A 25,985-nucleotide genomic window follows, 5' to 3' on the forward strand; every position below is an offset into this window, starting at 1 on the left:
TCAGGAGGCCGTGCAGTGTGGTTTGGGACTGGGAACAAACACTAGCAGAGGGAGAAGGGGCAGAGAATAACAGACCACCTTTGTGGTGAGAAAAACGTACCTCAGCTGTCAGCCAGGCTGCAACAAAACACAGAACGGCTAACGGGAGCCCCGGGATGCACAAGGAGACGAAGAAGCAAGATGACAAGGGAAGTTTTAACCCTTGATCGTCACTGAGGCCAATACTGGAATACTGCATCGAGTCCTGGGAGATGCAGTTGGGATAAAGAATAAAAACTGAGAGGATGCGGAGCAGAGCCACTGAACTGTTTTGTGCAGGGTGTAAGTGCCTCACAGCAGGAGGTTTAAGAGCTGAAGCTCCTCAGTTTGTACAAGAGAACACAGCTGAGTTGGTCACAGCATGTAAGTACCTTCATAGGGATAAAATAAGTAATAGTACAGAATGCTGTACTCGGGCACAAAAACATGTGCCAGATCCAAGGTGGGAAGCTGAAACCAGAATTAATGTAAATGAGAAGTTAGAAACATATTTTGAACAGTGAGTGATTAACAGATTACCATGGAAAATGATACCTTTCCCACCTCCTGTTACACTCAAACAAGAGCTGGATGCTTTTCCAGAAAACCATTTAACAGAGATTTTAATTAAAAAAAAATGCTACTGGAACGAAGCTGGATGAAAGAGATGATGCTTAAATAATTGAAAGATGAAGATCTGCCTAGCTTTAACCTCTGTGAATCAGTGTGCAGGATGAACCACCTCTTGTTTCCATGCAGTTGAACCCTGATGACAAACCACTGTCAGACACAGATTGCACCACAGAGCATTTAGCAGAAAAAGGAAAACCACTGGACCAATGTGCACTGGTGCAACACCAAAGACCAAGGCTGGGTGCAACCCAGCAGCAGTTGACGGCTTCTCACGCAGTGGGGAGTTCACTCCCATCCTCCTGCCTGCCAAATGCCATGACTGTCTCCTGTCCTGGTACCCAAGGCTATGGCTTCACCTTTGACAGCTTCTATTCCACATTAATAACATACAGCAGCAAAAATGTGCTGCACACTGGAGATTAAGGACAGCACAAAACAAATGGGATGCAATATAAAAATAAATAGTCCAAGGTACTTTAGTACCAATTAGTAATTTTCATGTTTAATAACAAGTAAGTAATGAAAGTCAAATAAGCATGAACAAGAATAAAATTATATGCCAGCTACACATATAAATATAAATTATAGCGCTTCTTCACCATGTATGAGTTCCACATTTCGGGCCAGATTTGTGTACATTAAACAAGCAGTCTGCAAGTTTTATCAAACTGCTCCATGATCAAGTCTGGTTTTAGTAGCAGGAGGGACCAGGACCTTACCCACTGCAGGGAGATTTCCTCTTCTCTGGCCTGCAAAGATTTGTGTATGACAGTGGACGTATGGGGGTTTCACACTGTCGCTGCAGAAGTTGCACCACTTTTCCTAAATATGCTGGAACTTCCAAGACTTTAAAACATGGGAAACCCAAGGAAGGAAGAGATTTCATTTTGATGTATTTAGGTTTAACATCCAAAAGCGTCAACCAAGTCTTACTGAGAAAAAGTTGCAGCCAAACTAATATTCATATACATCAGTTACACTCTTAAATCTAAAATAAGTTAATAAGCAAACTACAGTCTGATACGATGATCAATTTATTTAGCTTTATATGAGCAGTCTTCTTCACCAGCTTCAAATCTTGATGAGTTTCAGGGGAAGAAGATAGCATTGTGGAGCTGATTCTTTAAAGCAGAATAAAAATGTAGAATTTCTATAAACAAAAAATCAGGTGATATTTCATGTTATTTTTACTAATGTTATATTTAGTAGTTATAGTAAATATAGCTACTCATGTTATATTTATTTCATATAAAGATGCTAATTTGATTTTTTTGGAGATTGAAGATTTGTACTGGTAAAAGCAATTGCAGAAAAGCTAGTGAAACCAGAAGGGTGACAAGAGGCTGAGTGGAACACACAAAGCCGTTAACGATCAAAACAGAGTGTCTGGGTCCTGAAATCATAAGACAAGGGACTTGAGCAACCAAGGGAAGGGAAAGACAAGAACTAATCGAGCTTTTGTTTTTCTGGATCATCTGTTTAACAAATAAAATTTGTTATTTTATTTGTTATACACACACACAAGAAACTTTTTGCTGCTCCAAAGACAAGGTGAGAGGATCAGGGCAAAATCTGGCTGTTCCTGCCCCACACAAGGAGGAAGGGGTGGAGGTGAGGCAACTCCTAGAGACATCCTGAGAGCAGGATTCCTCCTCTTGAGAAGGGAAGGATGCAGATGAGGATTATATCTGCTGGGAAGAGCCAGATCTCGTAATAGCGACCACCCAAACTGCCTTATTCCTCCTTTGGCAGTACCAGCAGCAGCAGCATGCCAGCGGTAATGCCACCCAGGGAAAGATGGGTCTTCAAAAGCTCAAATGCTGCCAGCTCCTCCTCACTGCAAGACCCCACACGAGGCAGAATTAGGAACTCATGGAAAAAAACAGATTGGAAGGACTCTTCAGAAGGCATATAGACCAACCTCCTGCTCAGGCAGGGATAGCTTCAAAGTCTGAACATGCCGCTCATGAAAGTCTCCAAGGAGAGAGAGGCCTGGGCCTCCCTGGGCAGAACTGTTTGCTTTCCCTTATGCTAAGCCAGAATTTGCTTTGTTACAAGGCATGACCTTTTCTTCTTGTCTTGTCACTGTGTGCCCCCCAGAAGATATACCATCCTTTCTAGGACCTTCTTTTAGGTGGCAGGAGGCTGCAATCCTGAGCTTTCTCTTTTTCAGGCTAAGCCACCCCAACCCTCTCATCCCTCCCTTGTGCAGACAGCCCCTGCCTTCCCAGTGTCCCTCTGCTGGAGTTGCTCTAGGCTGTGAATATCTTTTTTCAAAACTGGGTTCAGAGATGCAGCCTCACAACTGCTGGGTGGTAGGGAATAACCATGTCACCCAACATGTTGGCTGTGCCTTTGGTAAGGCTGCCCTGTGCACAGCTAGCTTTCCTCACCACTTGGGCACGCTCCTCACTCCTGTTGTCATGCACCACAGTTCCCAACACCGTTTTTGCACTGATGCTGTCCAGACACTTGGTCCCCAGCCTGCACAGACAATGGAGTTATTCCTACTCAGGGAGGAACTCAGGGTTTTGCATTTGCCTTTGCTGAACTTCAGCAGGTTCCTCTCAGCCCAGCCCTGCAGAGGCTCCTCTTAACAGTATGTGTCCACCACTCTCCAGTTTTTGCCACCTGAAAACCAAGCTTTTGCCACATGAAAAACAAGGTACGTCCTCTTCTGGTGTCTAGGCCTGAAAATGTTAAACAGTATTAGCCCCACTATCAACCCCAAAAAAAACACGTTCAGTCAGCTGCCATTAGACTTCAACCCGCTCACCGCTATGCCCTGTGCTCCTGCCAGGCCACCCAGTTTTTCACCCATCTGCTTTGAACCTCTTCAGTTTGGTTTCAATGGGAAATTGAGAGCCTAGAAATCGTTATGGCAGAGTCTGTAACCATGAATGATTTCTATGAAATGGCTGATAATTCCTCTGAGCAGAGAGCTAAACATAACAAGGCAGGCAGGCAAATGAAAATACAATGAAGCTTTCCAGAAGAATGCCCTTCAACTCTGGATTAAGAGGATTATACCACTTAGTATACCATTTTTATAAACCCTTGGATCCACATTTTCTGCAGATAAATTGAGAATTGAAATTCCTTAGAGTAAAGCTACTCAATTCTTGCACAAACTAAAGAGCAGTCCACTTTTATATGCTGCTTTGCATGTCTTTGCGAAGTAGCTTCAGAATAACTTGAAAGCAAGACCACACAGCAAAACAACCATGTGTCATGGTCACACTGCAATATGACTAATTTCATTAAAATATATGTTGGAGGATTGCTATCATACAGCGTTGCTTTGGAGCATATTTAACAAAACCTTATCTCAGATCATCTGAGATTTAGTTGTCTAGTGCATCAAAGCAGAGCTACAAAAACACTGCTACAATTTCTGCTGAAAAATTCACATTTTCCATTGAAAAGTATGACTAGAATTGATGTGACCTGGACAAGAGTGGATAATTCTGATTTTCCTCATTACCTGTGTGGCAATGGACATGTCAGAAGGTTATGCAGGGCTGGCCTTAAGTGTCAGCAACCCACAGCAGCTATCATCTGGGCCTGGTTTGGTTTCGGTATTAACCCTTTGCCACTTCATCTTGTAATGTGTGGTTCTCTCCACTGTTCAAAAGCAGAGCGCTCCTGTGCACCCTGACCTATTGCACAATCCAGATGAAATATAATGAGATACTTGCTGCAAGATTTCTGGAACTACAACAAAGCCATTCTGGCATTCAAACTGCAGAACAGGATGAAAGCATTTAAAGAACTTTTTTTTTTAACTTTTCTCTGCAATCAGAGCAGCATACTAGACACTCCTTTAAAAATAAATGAAACTTGGATTTTGCAAACAAATAGACGAATGCCAGATTGCAAAAATATCTGTGCTACCAACAAGAATAAACAAAAACTCTGCAAATTCCTTCTGCAGAATGTTACTTTATGTACAGTATCTATCTTTGTGCAGTCTGGTAAAATGACCAGGACAGAGTCAATAAGATTTGCCCCAACTTATCTCAACTGGCAGCTTGTCCCAAGATTAAACATAGCAGCAGAGAACTGAAAGAAACTTTCTGAGTCATCAGGTCCTATCTCTTAGTTGTGCAGGCTCCCACGCACTGTCTAATCTTATAATCCCGTCGAGCTTCATCTTAAACCTCCTCAGGTTGTTTGCAGCATTTTTTGCTTAGTTAATATACTTCAAAACCATTTACAAAAGTAGTTAAGGATTTCCTATGTAAACCCTGCAGAAATGATTATTTATTTACTAGTACACAATGCACTGAAACATTTTAATACTCTTTGATGCAGAAAAAAAAGTTGGTAAGAACACATACACTAAAGTCAATCATTCAGATCTAATAAATAATGGTAATAATGATACTTTTCCTCCCAAGGTTGTTCCATGTATCTCTGTTTACTAGGAGATAAGTAGTTACTTCATAGAGAAGTATTTTTTTAAAAAAAAAAGGTTATTTCACCTTATTTTCAGAGTGGCAAAAATCAGCTGGAGCTGTAATGTGGTGCTCTTGACACCAGTTACTTACTTTCTCCTCCAGTCCCTCTAGAGGAATCTAAGACAACACAAAGTCTGTTACTTCTGCTCTGAAGTTACACAAAACTTAAGAGGCTATCACTGAGTCCGTTTAAGCAGCACTTTTGAAAGATTTAAATTACAGGGTAAGCCATCCATGAAATGTTTTCTTACCACAAGGATTTTAATTTAAACAACTGCAGTGCTGGCTCTAGAACACACAAGCAGTTCAGGACAGGAGGCACCCAGGAAGCCTCATTCGCTCAGAGAAACTCTACAGAAGGGCCTCTCCTAGAGCCCTCCAGCAGGTACCTTCTCCATGGGCATCTGGCTCCTGCCAGCCCTATTGCAATGCAAGTACCTGGCTGAAAGAAAGATAATAAATGCTGCAATAGCAATAAGCTAAGGCAGAAAAAGAAAAAAGGTTGTGGCTGGACAATGTATGCCACATATTTAAAAATATCCAGCATGGAAAAAGTATCATAATATGATGGTTAAGTTAAAACCTACTTGAAGCCCAATCTCCAACCAAGGTCATATTAAAATAAAGTTTTGTCTATACTGGATTTCCATATTTATGATTAAATATTTTAATGGACCTTGTAAATTCTAGGCTAGAGGAGGTCAGAGACAGAGAAAGGCATCATAATGACAAGGACTGGGTAGAACTCTGGTTTAGATCCAGAAGTCTGTGGGAGATGCAGGTTCATGCACCCGAGATTTCCTGAGCACGGACTGGCAGAAAAACCCAAGCAGGAAATAAGTGTAGAGAGGTTTTATACAAGAAAAGCACGTTCTTCCTCATCTGAGAGCACCTCCCTTTGTCACAGTTTAGTGAACTACCTGGATACAAACACATATACAGGCCAAAATCTGCAAACACAAATGCTTAATTGGGTTGCTAAATAACTAGCCTGATTTGTATTCAGACTGAAATTTTAACTGTATCTGCTTTCAAGTTAAGCTCAACAGCTATACATTTTTATTTTCAAACTGACTGCTTCTAGGCAGACTGGCTCACACATGGGCTCAGATGTAGAATTTGAGATCAAAGATGAACTTTGGCACTTTGGCACCAAACTTCAGAGTCAAAACTACCGATATGAATGCAGCTCCCTGCAAATGCTAAGATCTCCATGAGGGAGGAGGATGACCACACTATACATGTCATTTACATAGAGATACACACTATTCATGAAAAAAAGGAAGTGGTCATTTAACTAAAAAGTTTTTACAGATATTTATGCTGATTTCAGAAGAACATGTAGAAGTGTAACATCAGCACTCCCACACAAGGGACAGGTTCTCTTAGATTTAGTGATGACAATGACCTAAACTCCAGATCCTTGGCATACACTGAGCATCTGGCCTGAACTTTTAACTGATGTGCTAAGACACAGAAAGTGTTTACATCATTTAGTGCTGATTCCATGGTTAGATAAGTTCAGTCATTTGCCAGTTTAATTATTATTTTTAAAATATTATTTTAATTATTATCTTACTGAGCAGATCACCTTCTTCTAAACTTAGTAGCCCAGAAATATATTATTTGAATAATCTTATATCTTCTGAAATAAATTAATTTTGTTGATGCATGTGGCAAATTTCTGAAAAAGTAATAAAAAGAGAAAGTAAAGAATAAATAGCTTTCAGCAGAAGGACTTAACTACTGGACAGAGCACATCCTTAAGCATTACTGGCAAAGGAGCAAAGAGCAACACCTACCACAGATTTGGGTTTGCTGACTGCCACCAGATTGGCCAGAAAGTCTTCATCATACAGCTGGCTAAAAACATGGGCATCGTAAGCCACCATTATGGAGATTTCTTCCATCATTTTGCCGGCAAGCTGCCGTTAGTGGCCACAGCAGGTTGACAATCCAAGGCTGAACCTTGGCTTAGTTCCGTGTTAGTTGTTCACACCCACCTGAAGAAGCTAATGAGGAAGGAGCGTCACAAGAGAAAATATGACCCAGCAGATTAGCTCCTGTGTGGGTTTTCCTCTCAAGGGTGCCTTTTATTATCATGGGAAGCACATATGAAACACCTGCTCACACTCCCAACACCCAGCTCACGAAAGGCATTTGCTGAAGTTTGGTGAAAGCCAGGGAACCTGTTTTAACTCCAGTATTAGGCTAAAGATGAAAAAAAGTAGCCAAACCAGATTAGTATTAAGCAAGAAAAGATCCGTCAGTGCTTGACAGCAGGACTGGAATCACTTCTGCTCTTCTCAAACTTTGTAACAATTGTTTATTCTTTATATCCAGTTTTCTCCCACGAAAGCTGATATTCCTGTTAGCAGAGTCTCACTTTCCAGTGAATAGCTTCTTCTGGCTTATTTGTAAATTCACACAGAGACCTGTGTAATGACGATTTCTTTCAGACATTCCTTGGAATTTTCCACGAGTTTCTAAATCTTGTCTTTCAAATCTTTAAAAACACTCACTTCTGCTTTTAGACAGATCTGAACTGCATTTTGTGCCATGTGGATACTTTGATTTTAGCAGGAAGATGATGGCATTAAGTTACAACCTTCCAAAAAAAGTCCTTCAGCTTCTGTTTGTAATAGAGGGTAAAACAGCCATGCAAAATGCTATAAAGACTGCAAGCTCTTCCTTAAAATACTCCCACCTCCACAAGTGAAATAAAATCAACTTATGCAATGGAAACTTTCCACAGTAGAAGGTTTTTAACCTGAATCTGGGACCTGTTTTCTTTTAATCAAGAAGTGATATGGTATCTCTTGTCCTAGTCCTAAATGCTGTAGCTGCCTTCCAAATTGCTCATGACTTTCCAATTCATTTATCATAACATCTGTCACAGAGAAAAAACAGCACAAGGAAAAAAATTCAGAAAAATAATTAAAAATCAATATTCTCAAAACTAAAAATGAAAATCTAGAAAATAATAAGTGATTTGAAGAAACAAACAAAACATCCCCAAATGAAAATCCTTTCAGGAAACTCAGGCAAAGTAAAACTCCTAACCAAATCAGCACTTCTGCTAAGACTCATCCACGACATTTTTATCTTCTCTGGAAGCCTTTTGTTCTTCCTGGTGAAACATCATACCTGCTCAAGAAACATAAACCTTTTCAGACATGCATTTGTCTCCAAAAAGAATACGTGCTGGATGCTGCAAATCTGGTAGAAATTTCCAGTTCAGGTGGCTGATAGCATATGGCTACACTCTTGCTTTCCAGACTAAACAGGGTTAGACCCACCTTGCTTTTCTCTTTTTCCTGTGCTCCTGGAGTATCTTTATCAAAGATTACATGGGTATCTAAATAGCACCAGGTGCTATTTGCATCTGAATAGGAAACTTGAGCAACAGCTGTAGCATACAAGATTAAAACCCCAACATCTCTTTCACTTAAAGGGGGGGGGGGGGGGGGGGGGGGGAATTACATGTTATTGCTAGGAAACAGAGTTCTAATAGGCTTATGGCAAACAAAAAATGCAGCACTTGAGAAATTTTGAGACTAAAGCAGATTCTGATCTTGCTTAACCCTTGCAGTAGGAAGAAAGGTATTTTTTCCTTGAAATGTGCCTATAGTGCATTTAAAAAAAAATTTTCTTCAAAGCCTTGCAAATTCTTTTCCAGTTAATTCCCACTGTCAAAATACTTTAGATTCCGATCCTGAAGTGATATCCAGCTCACAAGACTGCTCTCCGTGTCACCTATACAAAAATCATACCTGCTATGCTAAATCCTGCTCAGGTTTTCTGAAGCGCTTTAAATGACCGCTTCCTCTTTGTATTCAATGCCTGATGAGGTGGGTTTATTTCTTCTTGTAGCAACAGTTCAAAGCTATGAGTGGCTCCTCCTTGGCTGCCTCCGAGGTGTGCTGACAAAGGCACCTGTTGTAAGAGGTAAAGAAAGTCCCTTCTCACAGCCCCTCCCGCCTCGCTGCACCCGCTCCGGAGGCTCCCCACAGGGACTGATATTACACTGGAATAGTCATGTAGGCGCAGGAGAGAGAGCAGGCGGTGTAACAACAAACATTCCCATGTTAATAAGCGACCGATTTAATTCTGCAATAAGGGCAGGAGGTGGAGAATGCAAATTATCAGACATATTCTGCAGCTGCAGCTACTCGAAACCCTCCTCTAATTTAGCCAACAGGCAATTCTATTTATAAGGAATTATGGACCAGAACCTAGATCCTTTTTTTTTAAATTTTTCATCTTAAACAGAAAGGTTATGATGATTTAACAGCACTAAATCTACATGTTACTATTCTATTATTGGCCAAATACTTATTCTCATATCTATTCTTAACAGAAGGTTTGTAATTTTGGCATGTTCTAACTAGCAATCGCAAGAATTAACTGATTTCTGATGTTGGCTTATGTATATCTTTACTTTAAAAAGGATGTTTTTCAGCTGTTGTTTCAAGCAAATGGAGCTGAGCTGCCCACAAATCCCTCCAAACCTGCATTTTACATCTGTGTTAACAGTCTGTGCTGTCAGTGCACAAAATTTTAAGTACCAAGCCAGTTAAACTAAACCTTTTAAATTAAACTGACTGAAATAAATATGTCCACCCGGATATAGTGGTACCACGCTCACACCAGAGATACTGGAAAGGAAAAGACAAGCAGAGAGATGCCCTTGATCACCTCCTCAGGCCGCACTACACACTCCTCCCAGCGTTTCAATAGAGAGCCTTCCCCTCAGCCAGGGTTTCTCAGTGCTGAAGTGATGAATAATCTACCAAAAGACAATGAAAACCACGTAGTACAGCTTTATATTTCTTTAAAGCAAACAGCACTTCTCTGTATGACACCATGTCTACCTTGCAGCTGCCTTCCTTAAGGAACAGGAACACAGTCCCCTCCACAACATAGTTTTGAAAGCGTACCTCCAAAGCAGGAATTTTTGGAGAAGCAGTTCAACCAAGCAGTCAGGATGACAGAGCAGAGCCAGCAGAAGGTGAGATGCACAAAACTGTTAACTAATTAAGTATCCCTATTTACAGTTGTTGGGATTTATATGCTAGTGGATAATAGAGGTGAATGGAAAATTCCTGAATTGAGCAAACCAGCTATCTTAGCAAAGCAAGATCCTGCTCACTCCCAAGATAAATTCACTCTCACTCCACCCCCAGGAATGTCTTGCTGTTATCTGACGGGGAAGGGATCTTCTGATAGACGGAAAAGCGTTACGTATGTGAGGTATGTGCAGCTTCTTACTAAGCGCTCCTTTCCTAACACCATATTACTGAAACACAAAGGCGTTTTCTGCGATTTGTTTTTCATGTATTAACGAATCTGGGAGGATCACAGCAGTCTTCAGATAAGGAAACATAAAACTACTATCAGAGCACTTGCAATGGCATTTGGCAGCCTTCAAGATAAATTTACGGGATTTTTTTCTCCAAATGGGAATGGATAATGGTAGTATCACGGTCTTTTCACAATTCCCTATCTATTAATGACCTGTAAGAACTGTTTTGAACACAACCAGCAAGTGAAAAACACCTGGTTAACAAGTCAAATGCTGTGAATCCCGAAGCATGTTCTCTCCTCACCCACCAATGGCTGGCCGACCATCAGAGAACAGCAGATAGCCCAGATCTACCTGTCCACGCACTCAGTTGCCTGCGGTGCCACCGGCAGCCCCCAGACAACGCTGCTGCCCCAGGGAAGCTGCCCGGCTGTGCCGACCCCTCAGCCACACCAAATGCCCGTGCTGGAGAGAAAGGCAGGGAGCAGCTGCCCAGGTGGTTATCCCAGTGAAACAAGGAGCAAAGCATTTACTGCTGTGCTGGTGCAGTCTTTGGAGAAGGCTGCGATTTTATTCATAACTTTGTTCCAGCTTTAGACATCAGAAGGTAAATGCCTTCAGATGTGTTTTTGGATTCAAAGTGAGAAGTGAACACTAAACCACTGCTCGCAGGAATGTCCTGTATCATTTGAGGGAAGCAGTTGCCAGGCTCAGGCTGATCTATAGTTCAGCAATTGCTTCTCCAAGTTTTATTTTTATTATTTAAAATGTCAAACAACATGGCCTACTTTTTTTCCCCCAAAGAAGTGGGTGTATGCACCTGTGTTTCTCCTAAAATAATCCTCCAAATGTGTGGAAAAATCTGGGCTTGATGTGCTTTAGCATATGTACTTACACGGGTGAATCCTCTCAATTTGCAGCTATGCCACATTCTCCTGATTTGAAAGCAGGCAAGGCTGTAAACTCATTTTCACAGATTAAAGCCAGCAAAGCCATCCTGCCAGAGAGCGCGCATGTTTCTCTCCCGGTAGTGGCAGAGGTCAGTATGGCTGGAATTGCTGAGGCAGAAGCATTCCTGACAAACCGGTGTCGCTGGCGTGCACTCCCCCTCAGGGTAAATGTGTAGCCCACCGTAGGGAAAAGCAGAGGACTTCTGAGTCTTTATTTGATGGTGCCAGCTCTGCCTCTTGAATTATTTACTGTAAGCACAAATACTAGAGGAGGGCAGTACTATTGCCCTAGTCTTCTTTAGTCTTATGGGAAAACACTAACAGCAAAGTCATCGCAAAAGCTGGAGGAACCTTTACAAATGTATTCACTGCTTCATTACGGATTAAAAACCAACATAGCAGAAAAGCAGAAAATACCCAAATCCCCTGCGCCCCCAGCCTCCCCAAATCAGCTGTGCGCCACACAAAAAGCTAGTTCTGCTTCCGTGCAGCAACTGCTGTGTAAGGATTTTCTTCCACAAAATTCTTAGATCATCTTTAAAGCTCATGAAAAGAAGTAAAATTACTTATTAGCCTCACCTCTAAAACTACAAAGGGTGGAAAAGCAGGTCAGCTGACAGCCCCCCCACCCCATCCCCCCCCGTATTTTTAAAAGCATATTCTCAATTATGTTCTGTGTATTCTGTTTCTCAAAGAGATGGTTATTAATGCCTGCAGCTTTAAAGGGTTTGGGTCAAGTTTGCACTTCATTTCAGGTTTTACATTAACTTGAAACTACAGCTAAACAAGGGCATAAAGCTGTTTGAAACAAAACTGCCTATTTTGATTTCTAAAAACCATACAAACCTGAAAAAGATTAAACAGCAACATAGCTGGGATGCCAGCCTACAGATACATGCTCATTATTATTCAGCTCAGTCCATTCCAGATTATTTTGCAGACTTTTAAATTATCTCATGACTCTCTTGTGATTTTTAATTAATTAAATTCACACTTCTACTTTATGTTTTCATCTTTCTTTTCCATACTGCCACTATCATTTTCTAGGGCCTAGAAGTTATTTCCTCCCTTCAGCTATGTTTCCTTCATGAACTTCCTTCTTGTCTGCCGAGAATCTGCATTAGTGTTGGGACGTTGTGCTCGGTCATGTTTTTCCAGAGGCGAAGGCAGCACAGGGCTGATCAGTCCAAACTACTGGTGCAGTTTATTGCATGGCCCCACAAAGAGCTGCAGTGTGACAAGTCATGGAGGTGGTGGTGCCGGGGAACAGGGAAAGAGCCAGACATCCCTGAGCCAGTGTTGCTACCAAGTAAAAGGAATACTGAATCTTACTGTGAGATTTTGGAAATCCTAGCCTTTGGCTGTTAAAAAAACCACATTTTACAGTGTATCCAGGGCATACATTTTATGTAGAACACAATATAATTGACTGAGGTTTAAAACAGAGATGAGCATATGTCCTCCTCCATCCTTTTACTTTAGCAAAATAAGGGATTTTTTTTTTCCCGTGTTCAAAGGCAAGGGGCAGTACTGGTGAGCTCCACAACATGCAAACAGCTACTCCAGCCTAATGCGCTGTGAGCGGGGCCACACCAGTTTGCACTGCAGACATCCCTATGGAAACCATTCAGAAGGAAAACCAGAAAAATTCCTGAACTGACTTAAAGCATAATTTCCTGAGAAGCACCAGACTTCTGCCACCTGTTTCACGTTTCAACCTTTCTCTCTGGGGACCCATTTTTTACCTCCTCCCAGCTCAGTGAGTGCAGACGTCTATTAACAACTCAACACCACAACTGAGGGAGGCGGCAGCAGTTCAGGAGCAGGGCCAGGTACCAGGGCCCTTCCTACCCCTGCCCCAGGGCCATGGCCAGTGTCTCCTGAACCTATGCCCTCTGAGTCAAATCAGCTCAAACAAGTCCCTCCGACTCCTGAAGGGACAAACATTAACATCTGTTTGCCATTGTAAATGTCTCAGATATATATTCCCTGGGGCAATTAATCCAACAGTCGAATAAAGTTTGTATGGCATTTAGACTGTGCAAATGCCATTGAGAGCTAAATTCCATAATAAACTGATCCTAACCCAACACTACCTGTGAAATGTATTTTAAACTTGTTGCATTTATCACTTCAACAGGTATTGAAAAAAAAAAAATGGGGTCAAGCACATTTTTCAAGAATATGAGCACAGCAGTTGTATAGGAATGCTTTGTATTTATAATGATTTATATGGATTTCTGGCCTGCTTTCAGTGTAGCTTGATTCAGGGATTTCACCCAAACAGCCCAGAAGCTAATTCAAGCAGAGCCAAATTTGATCAAGCAAAGGCTTCACTAGAGTAACAGAGATAGTTCAGGCTTCATGCAAACAATAATCATACAGCAAGTATATATCTGTATTGCTACCTTCACCCATGGCCTATTGTCTTTTCATTTACAGCATATGATCAGCAAAGGAAGATGCTAATTAACATCAAGTAGCACATTAAAGAGTGACATCTGTCACATAAAGAGACTCACACTGGAGCTCAGGATCAGGGCTTCTCTTTCTAAACCCACATCTAACTTTCTTTCTCAAGGTAGATACAGATTTCCATACTTCTCTTTCCTCCCCAGAGAGGGGTCAACAGTCCTTATCTACCTCCCAGAGTAAGGTTAATAAAGGTAGCATGAATACAAAATGCAAAACTGTAAGTGGTATTATTGTTGTTGTTATTATCATGTTGTCTGTCAAGATTTTCCCCAGACTGCTGTTAAATGTCTTATGAACCAGCCATGTGGCACATGGAGATCACAATGACATGTTTACCTCGATGACCTGTCTAAAGCTCCCTATATCACATGAGTTTTAGTATCTTTACTGACTGACACTGCACCTGACCTCTAGCCTGGGATGAAAAAGAAAAGGAGAAAGAATGACAGGCTTAAGAGCCAGGCACTATGAAAAATTCTTGTAGTTAAATAAAAGAAAAAAAAAAGGCAGGACCACAGCACATCCTCTGTCCATCAAAACCGCTAGAGCTTGCCCAGCACAAATCCACTATAATATACTCTGCTGTGCAATGATTAGGCAGGGGCTGCTGTGCTGGTACCCCTGGAGCACCATGACAAAGCTCCAGAAAGGTCTGTGGCCGTGTCTTTCACATGGACTCCCTGACAGAAGCCTCATGGAAAAGGTGAGACATTTCTGTGTGTAAATAGCACAGTCGTAATGGCATATTCTCAAAACAAAAAATAAATCTGCAGTATGATTGCTTGGAATATGATGTAAAGAGTAATTAAGACTGAAATGATGTGGGTGAGCAGGAAATGGCACATGGTGTCAGCCAAACTAGACTAAACCAGACAGACTAGTCCAAGTATCTCAGTGGTTGAAGTATAGAAGTCAGACAGTTTGATTGTGAGATGCAGTCTAGACTGAGGCATGCTTGAAGACTCTGAAATGAGATTATTTCATGCATTATACATTAAAAGTACAAACTACTGATACTTTCCAGGAGAGCAGCACATCCCACAATGCCGGAGTTAAAAATGAAAGCATTAACTTGGAGGCCAAAGGACTGAATGCAGCCAAAGAAGTCCAGAAAACAGCACTTGCTAGTATATATTTATACCAAAGATGATTAACAGCAATCTGATACATAAAGCATTTGACACGAGATCCATTTGCTGGGAAGGATGGAAGGCAGCTAAGTCTCAGTACTCCCCTGGACAAATTCCCCTGGAATTTGTATAGGTCAGCTGCAGAGGAGGAAAGAAGCTCAGGACCGTACAAGCTGATCAGCTGTGTAAAACCACCAGCAGCAGCCGCTAATCTAAGATTCGCATAATCCTTTGCCACTAAAGCCCTATTCATCATAATCTCGCACAGTGAAAGGGAAATTCTGTTCCCAGAAGATGATTTGGGAGACAAACTATTTCAGTGCTTAACTGTGCTGATCTAGTCTCCTACTGTGAAAATCTGCATCTACGTTTAATGCTTTAATATACCACAACGATAAAAGCTTCTGTATTTACATATGATTTAAAGATTAACCTGTCTTGATTTGACTGCTAATAAGCTTATTTTAAGAGCTCAAATGGTATGTATGAAGGGGGAGAGAAGGCAGGTTTTTCCACAAGTTATCAAAGAGCTCTCTACATGATAATGAGGTATTTTTCTTCAGAAACAAGAGACCATACATATTTCCATATAGTCTTCTACCCTCTCCATTTGTCTTATTCCAAGTTTGTCTTTTATTTAAAGTCTGGACTATAGGTCTTGTATCACTACTACTATTACATCTATGGAACTAAAAGAAATGAGACACTCCCTAAAAAAAAAAAAAAAATCAAATCAGGAATTGGTTCAATTTAGCACAGATGTCTGCAGGGGAAGAGAACATTTTCTCCTCATAACCCACGTGCTCAAGCTGGGCACAATGTACTGCTCAAGCTGAGGTCAGTATTTCTGCCATGCACACATGGGCTGTGCTTCCTTGGAAGCTCACTCACTTCCAGTGCTCCCGTTGACTCCCTTCAACATCCAAATAAAGGTCTATATTTAGAGAGAAAATTGAGCCATGACTTCTAATCTGTTCTTGATTTTTTAACATGCCTTTTATACAGGGGAAGTACTTATGCACAATTCTTTTTGCAAGGAATGCAAGGGAAGTGCTTATGCACAATTCTTTCTGCAAGGAATGCAAGGGAAGTGCCTGGAATGAATGAGAGCTAATTCTTGCTTGATTTGAAGAAAAAAAAAAAAACACAACAGCAAAGAAGAACAGAGGATGCAATAAAATTTAGGATAATTTGCTAAAAGAAGTTTTAAGAAGATATTTCTACCATAAAATTCTATAAAATTTCCAAATCATACTTTTTATATGATGAACATCATTATTGTCACTGTTTGGAAAGTCAATCCCCTAAGCAAAACAGGAAAAGCATGCTAAAAAATGGGAAAGTTGGGTTTATAACCATGAAAAAGTAAGAGATACCATTCTTCTGCTTCTCTCAGTTTTGATGTTGGTTATGAATAGAAGGCAGCAGTTTCAGCCTACCATCCATCATCATTCAGAAAGGATACCATCTAAAAAATTTCAACTGTGTTTACAGTTCAAATTAACGGGGGGGGGGGGGGGGCGGGAAATCAGTGCCTGCATTTGTTCACTCATTTTGAAACTGCAAGAATAAGCCCTAAGGGTTTGTTCTTTTGCCTACAACAATAGTGAATAGCACCATTTAACCTAATGGTGTAAACAAGATGCTGATCTGAAAATGAAGGAAAATAAACCAATTCTTAATAAACTAATAATTAACATGAAAAATAAAAGCTATATTGCTGTCTCCATATGAATATTATATGTAATGTAAATCCAGGTGACCTTTGTAATGGTTTGAAAGGTTACAGATGTCCCTGTCTGCTGCATTTGTGGTAGAATAACTCAAGCTTCTAATTACTCTTTAAAACGTGGTGAAGGATTTAATCACCTTTCTCAGCCATATGATGGTTGCTTCTTAGAATGCCATAGTATTTTTCTTCTCTAGATAAGTCTCACTGCAGAACTTAGCAATAACCTGGAAAACTAAACACAGACTTAGCAACACTCCTGGGACTGGAAGAGTTGCCTGGGGACTGGCAGTTGATTTAGCAGTACGTTAGCTGGGCTCCCCCCAGTTTTAAGGAGAGTGAAATGAATGAGGCACACGGGTGATCCTTGTGATACAGCATATCCCTGACATTGCACAGTATTGACATTGCTGAGAGGGACCATATTTCTATTGAACCGTCTTGGGGAAAAATTAGAAACAAAAGAAGAGGTTCCTTAATACTACTTAGAACTACAAAACTGAGAAAGACCAGAAATGTGAGTCAGATTTTTCTTCTCTCTCATAATGAAGTATAACAGAAGCAAAAGCTCATTCTAAACTAAAGATAGAGCACCCTTACTTGGTGTCTCAGTGCTTCTGTCCATCTGTTATTAGCAGCACACTGCAAAACATTCAGGGTATTTTGATTGATTACATTTTTATTCTCTACTTATTTTTATAATTTTTCTATTAGGAATGCACGACCCATGCTCCCTTTATCAGTATTGTTTGAATTCTTGTGCTCTTATTGGATCTTCCTGAGATACAGGATTTGAAGATACAGACAGCTGGCTGGGTACAACCCAGCTGAAGATACATTAAGAGGCAAGCACAAACCAGTAAGGAGAGATAGCCGCAGGGCAGCTATGTCTCCCTTACGCCTTTATCAGCTCGGGTATATTTTATCCTTTCTCAGCATTGCAGACCACCCTACATCTTGCCAGAACTCTGAAAGGTCAAGACTGAAAGCTGAGTACATCAGGTGGGAAGAGCCACAAGAAACACAGAGATTCCCACCCACATGAGCCACTCGCCTGCTTCTGGCTGTAATTCAAGGGGTTCATCATCATCATCTTCTCCCTGAATACCTGATATCTTCGCATGTGAAAGATCTTATTCTTCCTATCTTCAGTGAATGCAATTAAGATCTGTTGACAGCATCTTGTTAGAAGTACTCAAACAATTTCTCAGGGCAGTAAAAGTTATTCCTGGGAATTTGAGCTGGTTCTAAGCCTCATGTGTTTTGTTCACAATTCAGTTTAGAGAATACCTGAGATAACTTAAATTCTTGCCCAAGCACCTATCACATTTCTGACGTCTATGTGAAGAACAGCATCAAAACGTACATGCTAACACAAACAGCACAGCTTGGCTTGTGAAATCTCAACCGTATTTAAAAAAGTACATGCAGGTGCAGGTCAGCAAAGGTTTTACAATCAGCACTCCTCTCTGGATGAACATAAAAAGTGGACATCCCAGTGCAGTGACAGACGTGTAATAAATGGCAAAACCACCAAGAGTTCATTTGGAAAAAAACAGAATATAGAATGAGCACGACAAACTACTCTCAGAAATATTTTAAGTTTTCCAAAAGGGTAATTGAATGCTTAAAGCTGTAATAAACTATGGTAACTAATTTGCTAAGTTAAGCAAGGGGGTGCTGTAATAAGCTATTGTAACTAATTTGCCAGGCTGGGCAAGGTGGGTAGGTACACTTGAATGATCTGTAAACGTTAAACAATTAAATGTAAAGTGGGCCATTCGGATCGGAACAATGTAACCGTGTCTCAGAAACCCCACCTAGAGCTGACATGTAACTGCTGTTTGAAGAAAAGCCCGCCAAAAGGATGAGATCGTGAGGCTTTTAAAAGATCCAGTAGGAGAAAAGCGCGCCAGGAGACCAAGGCTTCGAGACTTTCAAAAGACCCAACAGGAGGAGGACATGCACCCCAGCAACCCAAATGACCCAGTGGAAAAGAGCAGGACAACTATCTGACGGGAGGAGATTGGTTAAAGACGATGGCACTAGAGTATAAAAACCGCTGCTTTTTGGAACTCGGGGTGCGTGTGGCAGAGCTGCGGCTCTCCATGCACCCAGCGCTGCTTTGCCTATTGCTTCCCACCCTAAATTGATTGAACCCAAATAAAATTATATATATTTTTATAAAAATTGGCTTTGTCTGATTATAACAAAGCAAATAAGGGGAAAAATCAATTTGGACTTAAAACATCACCTTCCTCACTCATCTCACTTTGATGGAAAAAAAAATTACATTTGGCCTCATGCACAACCCCTGTTCTGCAGGACTGCTTGTTCAAAACCAAGCATTCATGTGCTTCCCTCTGTTCTTCTCCAGAGAGGATCAGATAATGGATGGATTATCAAAGCAGAAAAATTATTTTTCTACCGAAGTCTATAATGAAAACTACAGCAGACAGACAAAGAGGTTGTCAGTCTGTAGCTGCCAAAGACAGTAAGGAGATGACCAAAAGGCAACAGCTGTGGAAAAAGTATATCCGGAGACTCAGCTCATTAATATTGTCTCTGTTTGCTGAAACTGAAAGGAAAAAAATATAAAAGGAAAAAGGGGGAAAAGGCAGCTTGGTACCTGTTTCTTACAAATAAGTCTCTACAGGACTCATCCTCCTCTTTCTCAAGCTACAGTGTTGTGCTGGAGAAAAGGTACAAAATAGTGGAACTTGTGAGAACATCTGAATGGTTTCTGAAGTCTTTATTGAAGAGTGTGGCAGTTCTTCATCAGTTATCATCGCAGTCTAACACCTATGCTGACATGACCAATGCTGCCACGACAAACACAGCCAGGCTCTGTTGCTGTCTATCTAATTAGTGCTTTCCTGGTTGTGAAAAGCGATTCACATCTTTGCTTGGCAAGGAGATTCTCTGGGTGACACATGATGTAGCGGTACATACAAACCACTTCCACCTTCCCCTATTTTGGGAGCACATCTAGAACAAATGGCAGGGTAACAGCTTAATTACTTGTCTGCTATCCTCCTCTATCCACGTGCAGCCACTACCAATGCTTTGCTAGTTCATCTCTAGACAAAATACTCCATCAGCAACCTGCTCCTCTAGCTGATACAATTTAAGGCAAATATGTGCTGTGGCTAGGATCCCAACCCCACCCCACAAGAATGTAGTTGTTCCTGTAGAACTGCCTTCACAGGTAAGGCTTTTCCCAGCACTTCGAGGCAGGTGAAGGATGACTGTCTTTTCATTCTTTGCAGATCAAGTTAGGCTACAAGAAGCCTGGAACATGGACACAGCTGCCATTAAAGCAGCCAGAAATAAAGTAAGCAGAAAAGCAGCTTAGAGACATCTTTGTTCTGACCCTTCTTCTCTCCCACCGTCAAGATTCCCAGCTGCTTTCTCACACTGGGTACAGCAGTCCGTGGCCAGCTATGCCTTTAAAATATACTTCCAGTACACTCCTGGATGCCACTCCAGCTCGACAAATATCATGAGGAGTTTGCTCAGCTGATTAACAGGAAAACCAGCAAAAATAGGGTAGAGGATGGTGTTGGAGAGAAGACAAACAGCTATGCAAGTAAAGGCACCCTGCTGCAACTCAGAAGCTTATGGCTCTGCTTCTACATTATGGAAGAAGTCTGTTTAGCTCTATAAATAAATAAGATGTATAAGTAAATAAATAAGACTAAGGGTGGGCTGCAGAAAAGCAGCTAGACCGTGGCCTCTTCAGTATTTTGGAGGTTGCTTAGCAACAGACTGGCTGCTGCAGGACTAAAGGAGCATGAAATTAGCAGCTTTTCAGCAGAAAACAAATTGAATGTAAAACTGGGGAGGTGGTCTTTGAGTGGCAACAAGGAGAAAAGCATTAACAGGTGAATCTGATATGGTAAGCATCCTTTAGGAGCATTTCCTGAGTGCGGGGGATCTTTAATTGATGTGGCCAAGGGGCTTTGTCCTGCCTGGGTACTGATAAATTCCAAAGCATGCCTAGCAAGTTAATAATTCAATCTTGATTAAAATTATGTCCATTACAGTCACTTCATGGGTTAATTACTTATTAATGATCTTAAATAGCTCAAATCCAATCGTATCAGACTACTCTTGCTATATTAGTGCCAGCTGACTATACACCATGTCTTCAGATGCAGAGTCACCTAATACATTTCCCCATCATTTCAGGTCTAGGTTATCTGGATGCCATCTCTGCATTCACTTAAGGAATTTGGTCCCTGTGAATCCTTTGAGTAACTGAATCTCAACAGCATAGATACACTTGTTCTGGCCAAATAATTCCTCTAAATCATATTGCTTCTCTAGCCTTCTGGAACAACCCCATGCGGACACGGAGGATCATTATACAGACAGCGGCTATTAGAGAGAACTGAGTAATGAGAACATCAAGAACAACATGTGTACACATTTCATGGAAGACTTAAACAGGAGTTTTGAATGCAAGATTTTTCTGGGTCACTTAATCTGGGGCCAGATTGTACCAGTTAATTGTTTTCCACTGCTAAATATGCGGGAAGCTGGTCCCAGGCAGCAAGACACAACCAGGGACCTTTATGGCACACCATCCATCGGGAGGTGGAGTAGGACAGTGGTCAAGTTCGGGGAGATGCTATGTGGCTTGTACAGGCATTAAACTGGAGGAGAAAAGGGAAAACACAGTGGCCCTTTCCCCTGTTTTTTACATACACACAGAGCAGCGATAACTTATTTTACTTCTTATCTACAGAGTAGCTTATATTTGTGTGGCACTTCAGAAACAGAGTAAAACCTATCTGGGGGCCTACATGTGAACCACATTTGCCTGGAGCAGGGAAACTTCTCACCTGCATTTCATCCTCCTTAGTGCCCCAACACAGCACTGCACTGTTTCTGTGACGGGGGTGGAGTGTGTACAAACCATCATCAGTTCCATAGGCAGTAAATTATATATTGTAGAGCAGGTTGGCTGTTTTCAATCCTTGTAATTCTCAGAATGATTTCTGGGTCCTTGGGGGCTGCACACAAGAGATGCCTTTGGCCATGCTTTGTTTTCCTATTTGTCTGGGGTTGAAAAGAAGGCAACTGAGGCTCACTGATGTGGCAAACACTTAGGGGAGATGCCCTCCATTTCCTTAATGAGCCTATTAAGTGAATCTATCAAACAAGTCTCAGAGGAAGGAAACACAGAGAGATAACTGACTGTCCTGAGTACTCCTAGTACACATACACAAGAAAACAACCTATAGGCTACAATACTTAATTGGGAACAATGTGATTCCGCTGCTAGAGAAGTACATCAAACCTAAAATACCTTGATACTTTTAATTTTTGCATGGTCAGAGTTAGCTGTGCTTGAGCATACAGCTTCACTGTCTGTTTCAGCTTCTCCTCCTTCCAAACTGGAGATGATAAAATCCTGCTTCATGGAGCTGCTGTGATACATTAATCTCCAGGGGATTTGGAGAATGAAGCATCTGGTGAAACTGTTAGTGCTCCCTGAACTTGAGCAAAATGAGTGACTGAAGTGAGATAGTCTTGTTTTCACAAGAACCAAAGACTGTATCAAAACTCAAAAGGAATTTTATTCCCCACTTTCCTGAGTCCTTGCAGATATGCATCCCAGGATTTAATCTCCCCAAGGAGATTAAAAAATACTGCTACATTAATACAAATATACTGGTTACCAGACATACAGCAATTGGGTCACATCACTCTCCACCACAAAGGATTTTATTTAAAAGGTTAACTAGGACCCAAATACTGCCCTTTTTTTCAGTGCTCAGCTCCATTTTATGGAGAAGGGCTATTGCTTACAGGGACAGTATCTGTGTGCACTGCCCACTGAAGCTAGCTCACTAGTATATGCTGGACTAAAGGCTTAGTGTAACACAGACAGGCTGCGGGCTCCCTCACCCTCATACCCTCAGTACCAGCAGCACAGGTCAGAATGGCAAGTTACAGAGGGCCGAGCACAGAAGTGCTTCCTTCCCTTTCCAGGATGGCCAGATGGGGCAGCTGCTCAGCTGTGACACAAACTGAGCACAGAAGTACAGCCGGGGAGATCATAAGTACTGGACATTACCAGGGAGAAGAGATTTAATTAGCAAAGGTGCAGACAAGTCTGAATCTTGCATTCTAATCATGTATTAAGAGTGACAAAAGGGAAGCGGAAGAGCAAATGGCATCAGCAATGCTTAGGAGTCCAAAAGAAAAGATGTACTAAACCACAAGCTTAATATTCTTAAAATGTCACTCTGTCAACTGTCATGGTCTCCAGACTTTCAAAACTGAATTATATTGTAATTACTTCCTATTTGGACAAGGTCACAAAAATAAAAGCTCAATACTTTCCTACATTACATTCCACCGTATGGTCTTTACACTCCTTTAGCAGACAAGTCTCCTATTCTGATGTCAACAAATTTGCTGTCAGAATAAAACCCTGTCTTAGGTCCATTAGCGTAGTGTAAGGCACATTAAAAAGTTAAGAGCCATCATTACTGATCTTTCCAAGAAGCTTCCTAGAGTACAGACGGTGTTATCCTCTTGCTAATCCCTACAATTCACTTCATATCATAAAAGCAACAAAAAGGAAACAAATATGAAACCCAAACCCCTGTAATCTTACGACATGAGCTTGTTCTACACGTGCCCTCATCATTTAGTAAGGACCTGTGAAATCCCTTACATCAAGGACTCAATAACATTTCTCGTTTTTTTCTACCTCTTCCCCTGGCCCCAAATTCCTGCAACAGTATATAATCTTGTATAACATTCCTGTATGATGGATCATGGTTGAAAATCTGCAAGACATATAGGTAAATATTTCCTTTGCTTTAACAGGCAGCCTATATAAACACTGCTTGTGACGAAGTCCTTCTATGAGACATTCTTGTTACTGACATTTTGTGGATGTTACAATACAGATGGAACGAAAATAAAGAAGGACTCTCTGCAGTTCCCAGGGGAGGGAGGGTTCTCAACAAGCCCCAGTGCATGCTTTCAGCCCAGTGCTGAGTCTATAAATGAGCTGCTCCTTTCCTGCTTGCTTCAGCCATTAGGGCCTCGGCCAGCTTCCACAGGAGAAGCTGCCTGGTGGAGAGAGATTGATGAAAGCGAGCAGAACACAAGATGGACTCAGCACAGCCCACAGCCACCCCTCCTTCTAAACCACCTCAGCAATTAGTGCTGTGCCTGTGATGAACCCTTTTGCTTCAGGCTAGGAGGCTCTGCTGTCAGAGAGCAAGAGGAGAAGGTTTTCAAGGGTTACCAAGACCAGGCAGTGCCTCCTTCCCCTTCACACCCCCAGGCCTGGCCAGGTGTGTCTTTGTCAAGTCCTGAAGTGCCTGGGTTTGTAAGGTTGGCTGGAGAAAACGGCTCTGGCGCATCTCGGGGCAGAGCAAAATACACGTTGCAAAACCAGATTTCCCTGGGCTAGGGAGTCACTGCCTTTGCAAGAAACCCTTGTCAAAACGCCCTGCTCGGAAACACAAACTGTCCCAAGCAAGATGCTGCTTTCTTACTACGTGTCCTTCCTCCTCAGAAAGGAACACACCCGATTCCCTAATTAAGTACTCTTGTAGGAAGTTCCTTACAACACAAACCTAAATTTCACTCCGCGTAACAAGAGAAACGAGGGCCAAATTTGATCTTCCTGTTGCTATTAGAAGTAATTAGATTTGTGTTTATGCAGGCCTATGTGAGTATGATGGTCTGAACAAACTGCTGTTATGAAGACCACCGTGTGCTGGGATCTGTATCCTGCAGGCACCAAATTGCAGCTCCTTTCAGCTCAAGAGCAACCTTTCGCTTCTACCTCACAAAGCAAAAACTCGCACTTACTGTTTTCAGGACTACTTAAAATTTGAAAGTAATTCAGCGTTGACAAGGTGATGAAATGTTGTTTTCTCATTTCTAACAGGACAGGTAGATTGCAAAGTCATCAAATCTAACAGACTGACAATAAATTTTTCATGTGTCATTGACAGTGGGAAAAGACAAGACCCCAAAGTGGGGAAAATAGTTTATCAGAAGGCACAGGAGTTATTAAAGGCAGCAGCTTGCAACAGGCTACCTTCAGAAGAGCAGGAGTGCATGAGCAAGCAGAACAAAGCATTCTCGTTAGGCAGTTAGGAATCAAAGCCCTGATCCATTTCCAGTTTCTTCCACTGCTCTTCACTAGCTGAAGTATAATCAATATTCCCCACTGTGTAAAGATGGAGCATCCCAGGTGGCACAATCAGGTGGCTTACTCAGACTGCCATGAAATTGTTTCTCATGAGGATGTACGATAAGGTCATTGATCTTGTTCTCTAAGCTATGGGTTAGCAAAAGGATTTCTGAGATTAAAAAAGAGCTGTTCAGACCATCACTTGACTCTGCTAAGAACTTTAGCTATAATCTTTTTTTTCTGGAGGTCAAGCCTCTAAACCTCTATGCATCTCCAAGCTATGTCTGCCACAGCACATTTACATTAGTGAAAGTACACCTGGTATTTCTCATTTGGAAAGGAGTGATGAGGACCCCCTCCAGGTTGGTGCAATGTGCAGATGCAGCTGGGCTGGAGGTCTGCTAAAGCCAGCGATTTTGCAGCTCTGTTGTCACAGTAACTGGGTGACTCAACCTGACATGACATCTCTGGGCCTCAGCCATGCATGCACACTGGATTTGTGCCTATACTTCCAGATTTAAGGGATTATTTATTATGCTGATTAATTACCCAGAGATTAGTTTTTCATTTTTTTTCATGGCTTTTGGCTAACTTCACTTCCAGATTCAAATTTTGGTTAAGAATTATTGTCAAGGAAATTGCATTAATTAAGCAAAGAAAGTTGAAAGAATAATAAACAGATAACATAATGAGGACTTCATCTTCATCTGCTGCTTGAACAACTGAATAGAAAAATGAGATACATGGTCAAGGCTTCCCAGCAAATAGACCCACAATAATGCTTCTTAACTTTTTCCTATCCTTTAAATTTCTATTGCAGAGATAAGGAATGTGGGAAAGTGAGTGCAAAGAGGAGAAGGAACCTGTCACCCTCACCTCCTGCCAGCTTTCACAACTCAGTAGTACACCTGTAGAGCTGCAGATGCATATCTGAAACAGCAAAGAGTGTAAGAGCAATGAACTTCTGCAGACAGAGGCTGGCTAATGTGGCAACAGGCTGACACCTCCCTGCCCGGGTGTTCACAGTATTGTGTGAAAAATCTTCATTTACACAGGAATTATTTCAGATATTAGCAATATGAAACAGCCAAACACCACAATGCTATTTAAAA

The 25,985-nt window shown here is 41.5% G+C and overlaps 1 protein-coding gene across 12 annotated transcripts in view; it reads right to left on the minus strand.

Moving 5' to 3' along the window:
* RABGAP1L (RAB GTPase activating protein 1 like) overlaps positions 1–25,985 on the minus strand; it is a 262,266-nt gene that overhangs the window by 28,059 nt on the left and 208,222 nt on the right. The window contains exon 1 of one of the 12 annotated variants that reach the window (XM_074907002.1): positions 6,914–7,846. The exons of 10 other annotated variants lie outside the window; for them this stretch is intronic. In XM_074907002.1, coding sequence (XP_074763103.1) covers positions 6,914–7,024 — 111 coding nt within the window. In that variant the 5' untranslated portion in view covers positions 7,025–7,846. Of the gene's footprint in view, positions 1–6,913; positions 7,847–25,985 lie in introns of those variants that run through there. One more of the 12 variants, XM_074907000.1, reaches the window with a different exon arrangement.

Source organism: Athene noctua, chromosome 5, assembly GCF_965140245.1.
Source record: "Athene noctua chromosome 5, bAthNoc1.hap1.1, whole genome shotgun sequence".
NCBI classification, from domain to species: Eukaryota; Metazoa; Chordata; class Aves; order Strigiformes; family Strigidae; genus Athene; species Athene noctua.